This window comes from Parasteatoda tepidariorum, chromosome 5 (assembly GCF_982258835.1).
Source record: "Parasteatoda tepidariorum strain Cologne lab strain chromosome 5, Ptep-v5.0, whole genome shotgun sequence".
NCBI lineage: Eukaryota > Metazoa > Arthropoda > Arachnida > Araneae > Theridiidae > Parasteatoda > Parasteatoda tepidariorum.
This window is the reverse complement of record NC_141759.1, coordinates 92,938,143-92,948,230: the sequence shown is the minus strand read 5'-3', so window position 1 is coordinate 92,948,230 and position 10,088 is coordinate 92,938,143. Positions and strand designations below refer to the sequence as shown.

Genomic DNA, 10,088 nt, shown 5'->3' with positions numbered 1-10,088 from the left:
ATACAACATAAAGTACTGTCTGAGTAAAAATTTTCAGACTAGAGTAAACGTTTGAGAAAATCGAAAAATACGATTTAAATCCCTTTTATTTAATTCTTAAAGTATATTATTAAGAAATAACGCTACAAACAAGATTTGCAGTTATGTAAAATTATGTAGAAAAAATTGTTAAGATCAAAATTAATATTTTAGCCTGAGTAAAAACTTAAAGGCTACCAGTAATTTTTAGAAATAAATATAATTAAAAAATACTATGGCTACTACGACGATTGAAAAACACTTTTATTTGCAAATTTGCCATGAATTCTTGCTATGTATTTTTTATTGCGTTTTTTAGAAGTTTTGGTGGCAAAGGTAAAGAGATTAACTGATCATGAAAGAGATTAACTGATCATGAATAGAAGCTTTTTCTTCTATAAATATTCGTGCTATTGCGATGATAATGATGGGTAGTTCAAGATCAAAGGCTCTAGTCAGTAAGTTCTTAAAATTGAAAGACAATAATGGTAAAAAAGGATGCAGAAAGAAGAAATTATGTCCTCGTGTGATAAAAGACGAGATTACAATAATATAAAACATATACCTAACTTTGTTAAAAACTGGTTACTTCTATGAAAACTAGAATAGCTGAAGTAATTCGAAAAAAAAAGACTCTTACACAGGCTTCTCAATTTTTATATTTTTTTAATATTATTTTTTTTATGTTGACTTCAATTGAAACCCTAATTTTGTGCCGTACCACTTTTTTCAGATAATCACAAAATTAGAAATCCTGTTTGTTGCGTTACCTCTTAACAATTTTAAAATTAATTATAAAATAATATTTAAATCCCTTTTATTTTTATTTTTAAATTTTTTTTCACTAGCCTTTAAGTTTTTATTCAAATTATAATTATACAAAAATTAAAATTATACAAAAATTGAATTTTGTTCAAACATTAGGTTAGCACATTGATCTAACGGAAATTTCTTGAAAAGAGCAATAAATAATAATAAATAATTTTTTTTAATTATTTTAACTTTATTAATTGCTTTGGTACATGCTTGTACATGTTGATTAACATCGATTTATTGATTATTTACTTTCCTGTTTTCTACCCCATGCGCTGAACTGGTATTCGGCTTGTAAATGAATAAAAAATTTAAACTGGGGAGTTTTTCCGGATGATGCCGATGCAACTGTGCAATGTGAAAGTGTGATTCAAAATGAGAATCAGTAGAATAAGCAGTAAATACAATTAGTACATTAATATCAATTAAAAATTGAGTTCTGGTGAGTCGTAAGTTTGTAATTTACTTCAGGCGAGGAAATATATTTGTCCTCAAAAACTGCCTTGAGAGCTAGGCTTGTCAGTCTAAAATAGCTAAATATTTTTTTAATAAAAATACTATTTATTTCAATTATAGTTGCATACTAAAAATAAAAAAAAGAACAGAGTTCAGTAAGTTAAATTTTTGCTATATAGGCAGAAACTGCAGAATAGTGCATGATAACAACAGTTTGACAAATAAATATTTTATTTATTGATAATCTCTATTTTTACTTTCCATTTTTTTTATTAAATGATTATTTCTTCTTTTTCTAATACATTTTTTATAAAAAAGCATTATTTAAAAACAAAATTTCATCAATTTTATTTTTAACTTTTGAACCTTTCATATTTTTGTATTCTGTGTTTGATTAATATATAATGTATGAAATACTGCAAATTTATTCTATGATTAAAAAATGAATTGCATCATAGAAACGACTAAAACTTTACAAATTGATAATACTTTAAATTTTTTTGATATTTTTAACTAATTAAAAGATTTAGCCCTTGAGAGACTGTTGATTGATACATTATTCATTACAATACTATATATTAAATAATTAAAAAAATTAAAAATATGTAAAAATTAAAACATATAAAGTATTAAAAATATATGAAGTAATCATGTATCTCATATCATTTTTATGTATCACGTATGTCCCTTTTTCAAAAGCCTCAATTGAAAAATAAGCATAATTTCTTTAAATAATACATTGAGGTAAAAGTAAAGTTACTTAAATCCAATATGCACAGTGTCTTAAAAATATAGTTTTATTTTGAAAAGAACATTTTGTCTGTTAAAGTTTTTGATGAGAGTGACATGAAATTTATAAAAGCATAATTTTAAGTCATGTAATCCTACGTGATAAAACAATCACGAACGAGAAAAAAATTTTGGGGCATATTTTAACATTTTAAATTGCAGTCGAATTTTTTTTAAAAAAATGTGAGGAAAAAGTTATAATACGTTTTGCTAAACGAAAAAAATTTTTTTTTACTATGAATTTGAATTGATCTGGATTTCTGAGATGAAAGATACAACATTAATAATAATACTGGAGAAACTATCTTTAATACTGGTTTCAGTAGAGATTATCATGATTAAAATAAATATATTTATAAAACTCCAAATCGCAAAAAAAAAAGAAGAAAAAAAAAATTTGAGAAATTCAAGAATATTAAAGCAGTTTTAAGCTTAGCCATTTTCTCATCTTGTTCCGGTTCAAAACGTTTTAAAAATCGAAATTGTTGTCTTTAAAAAGGAAAATAAAATTTTATTCAGTTGATTGACAGAACAATAGTATTCATATTTTGAAGAAATGATAAATTATAATAATTGTGATGGGAATAATTTTTATGCCCATTTTATTTAATTCATTTTCAAGCAAAGAAACAGACAAGATGAGACATTTTTGGTTTTCTTGGATCGCATGATTTATTTTGGTAACCATAAAAACTTCATATAAATGTTTACGAAAAAATAAAAAAGAGAACACATAGAACTCTTATTTTCCTTCCTCTATCGGCAGTATTTATAGTTTCAGTATTAAAATTTTAAAAATTAATACTTTTAATTCAGAAAAAATATTTGTTGAAAATACCAAATTATGAAAATGTTGATCAGCACAAAATAATTACTTTAAAAATCCCATATTATTTTGATAAAAACAAAATAAATAAAATTACATGAAGTAATTATTAAACACTCATACAATAAATTGAGTTTAACAATTTGTACCATTCTTAAAAAATAATTTTTTATTAGTTTTTTTTACCGTAATAAAATTATATGAATTTTTTTAGGAAACTTTTGCATTTAAAGTAATTCTTATTGTTTTAATTAATTAAAATGCAAGTTCGTGATAATTATTTACATTTGAACATAAATAATCAATGTTTATATAATTTTTTTTAATTAAAATTTTTTATTAATTTTATAAATGTCCTTATAAACATAAACATGACATTAAATTTCTGAGTGAAAACAAAGTTATAGAAAGGTCATTAAAATTCTAAGTTTCGATTTATAATTTTAAAAATTAAAAAGTTACATTGATTTTACAAATATAAATAAAAAGTAGCTCCGTGCGTTCAAAATAAATTCATGCGCAATGAACAGTAAAACCATGAAATGATGTACTGTATAAATAAATTTAATATACAAACAATAAAACAATTCTTGCAAACATATAATAATAAATGTATTAGTAAGTGATTTAATACAAACATTTGCTTACCTCCCCAGAATTTATTTAATGACTTCTTATTATCCAACGATAAACATTATTATAAAAACTTTCAATAAACTTCATTTAAAAAAATAACAACTAATAATTTAAGTTAAAACAATTAATGAAACAAAATATAAAAGTAAACAGAATTACTACTTATATTTATCAAAATTTCGAACTGACTGGAAATGTCTAGTTTAAATAATGATGGAATAACACTGTGAGAGCTTATACGTAAGAGAAGATTTGGAATGATTCTATATCAGAGAAATTTTCTTAACAAAACCACCAAAAAAAAAAAAAAAACCAAAAAAAAAAATAGAAAATGTCTACAAGAATCTCCCCCTACTGAAATCCCCCCTAGAAATTCTAGATAATTGCCTGTTTGAGACAATTTATAAATAGGTAGGGGTCTGTTGATATTTGACATTTTAAAAAAGAGGACAAAAGAGCCCAGGGCCATAAATGCGATAAAGATAAGTTAAAAATGCTAACCATTTTCCCGTATCCTAAACTAAGGCGGCTATTTTTGGGTATCAAATGACTATGTGTGTTATGTTGAGGGAGAATCATCTTTATCAGTTAACAGTGAGAAGAAAAGGAATGGTGGGAAGAGTGTTTTATTGCTTATTGAAGGAAAGGGTGGCTGTGACATTTCTTGTATTTCTCTAAACACCTGTTTTATTTTTTCAGACAGTGCATTTTTTTGTGTGTATTTTATTTTTTACTAATTTTCTTTTAATTATATAATATAATAAGTTGCGCTTTGTAAAAATAAGAGAGAGAGAAATTAAAAGTTATGGAAACAAAACGGAAATATTTTCTCAAAATAATGAACCCTGGCTTCCCAATTATTGGGGGGGTCCAGACCCCTCGGACCCCTATGGTTCCGACGCCAGTGGTATCATATATACTAAGTATATGTTACCGGCAAAGTATGAAAAGCCGGCATTCTACATTCTATAGAATGCCGGATGTTTTTAGGCAAGGTATGAAATATGATAAGTATTACATAGTTTTCCTAGGCATTGCATATAATACCTAGGCATTCCATAGAATGACAAGTGCTATTTAGGCAAAGCATGAAGAAACATCTGGTTGAGGTAAATGATGTGCATTTCTCAAAAATAAGAATGTTTTTCTCCAAAAAAATAAGAAGAGTGCGAATTAAAAAATAAAAAAATTATTCAAAATGCGTAAAGAACAACGAAAGTTGTACAAAACATTATTTATGCGTTCTCATTAAGGGAAACAAAATTTTCATATAAAAAATAAGACATTTACCTACTTTTTGCAACATGGCAGGCTTGAATGACGTTTCATTACATTACGAAACGAATCTGAGAAGTATTTTATACTTTGCCGGTTTCTCATTTGGCATTCTATAGAATGCCAGCTAGTTTTAGGCATTCTATAGAACGCTGGATTTCAAACTTTGTCGGTAACATACATATTTACTGTATATATTCACTGTATATATACTAAGTCGTTTTCGTCCCGCAGTGGACTGATCGTTAAGACACGGTTCCCAGCAGATCACCAAAGTCAAGCATCGCTGGCTGCGGTCAGTGTGCGGGTGGGTGACCACTTGGATTAGTCTGCGTAGGGACCGAGGGTGTGCGGTATTGGTCCTCGTTAAACTGCTCTACCGTAAAGTGCTCAACTTCGCGTGCAGGTCGTTGGGCTACCGAAGCGGTGGTGCCATCCCCTCTGCAGAGGATCAAAATTGTGATGGCATGTCTTCGGATCATCCTCAAGGATGTTTCCCAGACCGTCACCAACAGCCCATTGTGCAGCTCTAGTGCGACGTAAATTAACTACAACAACAACTAAGTCGTTTTCACATGTAAAGTTTTTTTTTTTTACCATCTTATAAAATATTTTTTTGTTTTCAGAATAAGACAAGCATTTTTCGTAAAGTATTCAGTGGCGTAGCGAGGGGTGGGCAAGGGGGGGCATCATGCCCCGGGCGCTACTCACAAAGGGGCGCCAAATGGTCCACAAAAAAAAAATTGCTGGATAATTTTTATTTTTATTATAATTGATTTCTAGAAAATATATTTTAAATTTAGTGCCAGTGTAATATAATAAATGTTAATTCGTAAATAAAAAGGTAAAAAAAGGAACACTAATAGTCTAAATCAAACTGTAATAATATATTCATAATAGAAATGACATGTCTTTTCTACTGGCCGGGCTGACTCGACCCTGTGTCTGTCAGCACTTGCTTATGGCATCTACTCTGTGTGGTTACATAAATTATCTCCTTTCTTGATTTGTCTGATAAAGTAATATGTTGCAATAAATATTTGCAGTGTACAAAGTACAAACATTCTTCTTTTCAGAACACTATTTTTTTTTCTATAAACGCAATGTGGCTTACGCTTGTAATTTTAAAACAGTAACAATAACACTCTAATGTACTTACATGTAGTCACGGTCAACTAATCGTCTAATGCCAAAATCTTGGTTTTCTCGACGGGACGGTAGTGAAGAAGAAGGAACTGAAGTTAACCGATCCTGGTTATTATATTCATCAAAAAATACTGCAGCGTACTGCTTTCGTTGCTTACTGTTTATTACATCAAATTCCGCTACACAATCATCTTTCGTAACATCAGCTGGTTTTAATAAATGGAAGAAAAAAGATGATTTGATTAGCCCTGAAAGAAGTCCAAATAACTGAAAATCACTTACGGCTTGGAAAGAAACAGAACCAAGATTAATAAGTAGAACGGGAAATGATGTATCATTAGAAGCGAACATTCAGTCCGAAAAAGAACGGTGGCGAAATATATTTAAAGGAATATTAGCTTGCTTGAGGTATTTAATTATACAAAATCTTCTTCTACGTGGCCATGTTGAAAAACTAGCACTTCAAGATCAGTGGCGTAGCTACCTAGGGGCTAGGCGGGGCAGTGCCCCGGGGCCCTCAAGCTCAGGGGGTCCTCAAATCCATACCAGAAATCTCGATCGATCTGAACTTTTGGAAATTTCTCCCATTTTCAAAATAAATATGACAGGTTGCAACCCCACTTTAATCATGACAACTCAGTTGAGAGAAATTCAAAAGTTATGCCTAGGGAATTCCCCTAAATTCTTTCTGTAAAATAATTCTGTAATTCTAAATTCTTCTAAATTCTTTCTGTTCTTCCCCTAAATTCTTTCTCTTTCTAAATGTTTCCTACCTGCAGTGTTGTCAATTTGACGGATAGTGATATGTGCGTTTTATTATTCATCGATGCTCGTTTTATTGTGAATTCGAGTTAAGATTTTTTTTTCGAGAACGGTTAAAAAATTAATGCTGTATCAGGAGTAAGTAAGCTAATGTCAATAAACTTTTTTGTACTGGTCAATATAGTGGTTCAATTTTATTTGATTTTACCACTCATATTGATGTCCGTTAAGTCAATAAATCGTGTCAAATCTATAGATTTCGGCTGCAGCTCATTGTATAACGCGAAATACCGTGAAAAAATGCAAGTCACCTGCAGTAGGTAACATTAATTCAGGTCCGCGGGCAGGAGATCGTTCATGGTCTCTGTAATGCCTTTTACCTTTCCAATAAATAAGCAGACCAAATTTTTAAAACAATAAAACTTAACTTTATTTAAAAACAAAAGAAATAGGTATTGTTTTGCAGTAAGAGCTTCCAGCTCTTAGAATACCAAGGGAGGCCCTCTCCCGATTATATCAAACGTACATCTACCTTTCTCTCTCTCGCATCCCGCCGACGGGGTGACAAAATGCGTCAAGTGCGCCTTAAGGCGGTCCTAAAGTGGATTCTAGCCTCAAACTTGAAAACTAGATGGCGCTGAAAATCACACCCCGCCTCAGGCTAAGATCTAGTTTAGCCTTTCCCAAAATGATTCTAACTCATAGTTGATTGGCTACCTCAAAAAGAGCTATTCTACCTTTTAACAGTTTCTAGATGTAAATAAATCAATGTATCGCAATGATGTATATTGATGTAAATATGTAAAGAACGACTTCTAGTATCGTAAAACAAATAATCTTAGATTAATAAATGAAATGAATTTAACTGGAGAATTTAATTTACACTTCAGTTTAAAATGATTTTTAATAAAATATGAGCTGAAACACCATAAATTATTAGTAATTATTTATTCATGTTTGCATGAACCAGATTGTTATTCTAAAACATTATCCTAAAACAACAATTTTTTATGCTTTATTCGACAACAAATATTCAGTTTGAAAAATGCGAGGAAGTTATCTAATATTTGCAATTTTATGTGCTTAAGAAATTAAATACATCGGAAATATGTTAGTTTCTTTCCTTTGAAATAACTTCAATGTTTTTCATAAGTGAACATTCACACTTGAATATATGTTTAAATTGATTGCTGACATTGTCTGGGCATGAATATATGGTCAAATTGATATCTCTTATTCATAATGACTAGTATAAATACATAACTCTTGCTTATGCTCAGCTGCAGTCACAGGGATCTTTTAACTTTAGAGCAAACGTTTCTATTCTATAAAGTAATTGTTAAAAATAATTGCGGAATTTCTACAAACTACTATTTTTTTGTTTTTTTTTGCACTACTCTTTTTTTTTTTTTTTTTTTTTTTTTTTTTGTTGAAAAAACACATTATGCTACAAAGTACACAAAAAGTAGCAATTATTGTACATAGTTTCACTACTTGTAGTACATTACTTCAGATCTCTGTTTTTTCCCTATAAAAATTAGGTAAATATTGTTAACCCATGTTTATTGACAGGTAGTGGTTTGTTATTTATAACTGATTGGAATATATTTCTATATTGTAGATATGATTTCTTTCTACGTATCATTTATTGAATAAATAACTACTCAATTTATTGGTAATATTATTTAATATTTTTGCTTGTCCTTATCAGTCTTTCATGAAAAGAACATTTTTTGATATTTAGTTTTTTTTAAAAAAATTCTGCTTATTAAAGCTTTTCTGCTATTTGAGTGTTTTTGTGTATATTGTGCAGCTGCAATAAAGTTATAGTGTCCAATGATACATACAAGGAGATGTTCACAAAAGTGGCATAAACAATAAGACTTTGTTCTGAAGATGGTAAAAACCATAAGAAAATGATTTGTTTTACAAAACAACAAAAACTATGGGAAATCTTACTTTTTTATAGAGTGAAAAAACTATACGAAAACATGGTTTTTCCTAGGACCGTAAAAACTTCATATGGTCAATACTGCTCTGAACCATGCATCTGCACAGAATCTTGCTCTCCCTACAACAATGCGCAATAAATAAAATTGCATCTTGCAAATAAAAGTTGACGAAAAAAGAGCTTTATGCTAATATATTTTTCTTAATGTTTGTGTTAGGGCACCACATAATGAATAAAATATGCTGATTATTTTAGCCTTTGGTAATTATAAAATAAATTTCTTTAAAATAGATTGTGTAGATAATTGCTTATATTTTCTTTCTTTTTAATGAAAAAAACTATCTTATGAACCAAATGATGCAATGCAATAATTTTTTTTTTATTTTTTGAACATTTGTTATAAACTTTAAAAGTATTTGTTCTCATGTTAGGTAAAGGAATATATTAAGTACAGAGTGTCTTTTAAATGTACAGAGAGTTCTTTTAAGTGGTTTTAGTTCTACTACTTTTAAGCATTGTTCGACAACAAATTTATGGCTTAAGGACCAAATGTATGGCATTTGAGAAATAATTACCCTTTAATTTTTTCAGGCAATTACACATATTTTTATATTTTTTAATCAAACTTCCTTGTTACAGATTTAATAAATAATATAAATTTTTCACCTAAGTAACCTAATAGAATATAATTAAATTTAAGAATATAATAAAAAGTAGCCTTACAAAATGTAATTAAATGTAAAAAAATCTATTAGGTGCTTTTGTAATAAATATGTAAAACACAAGTTTGTTCATTTAATGGTTGAAATGAATAATATAATGTTATTTTTTGTAATTGTATATATGCTCTAATACCTTAATAGATTATTTTTGAAAAATCGCTTGCATGCATAAATAACAAATGATGCATTTTTTAAACTAAGCTAGATAACATTAAATTTACATAAAAAAATTATGTTTCATGCCGTAACCACTCTCCTTTCCTAAGATATATGGGTTATTTAAATAAAATTTTAAAGCCATAGTCATATCGACAAAATTTCATAAGATTCATCTTTATTTTGATGAAGAAAAAAAAATTCTAAAAAAAAATTTAATTTCACAATAAATTAAGATTACATTACACATATCTGTAAAAAGTAATTTTTAAGATATGGAAAAAAAAAGAATCATATTTTTCAGTTAGTTGGCTATCTGTTGATCACAAAAGTACACAAGTATTACAAGTGGTGAACTTCAACATCTTTTTTTCCTGTGGTTTTTTATAAAAGAGTTTCATATTTTAATCTAAAATAATCACCCTTTCAAAAAAAGAAGAAAAAAAATGAAAAATACATAAGTTAACAATCGAAATTAAATGAGTTTCAAAAAGGAAAATTTTTAAAATTTATTCAAATAATAGAAAGTAAGAGGACA

The 10,088-nt window shown here is 28.3% G+C and overlaps 1 protein-coding gene across 1 annotated transcript in view; it reads left to right on the top strand.

The window, feature by feature from the left end:
- The first annotated feature begins 445 nt into the window (after nucleotides 1–445).
- LOC147809870 (zinc finger MYM-type protein 1-like) overlaps nucleotides 446–10,088 on the top strand; it is a 28,617-nt gene continuing 18,974 nt past the window's right edge. Inside the window, exon 1 of the mRNA XM_087162911.1 lies at nucleotides 446–476. Within this exon, the coding sequence (XP_087019037.1) occupies nucleotides 446–476 (31 nt within the window). The remainder of the gene's footprint in view (nucleotides 477–10,088) is intronic.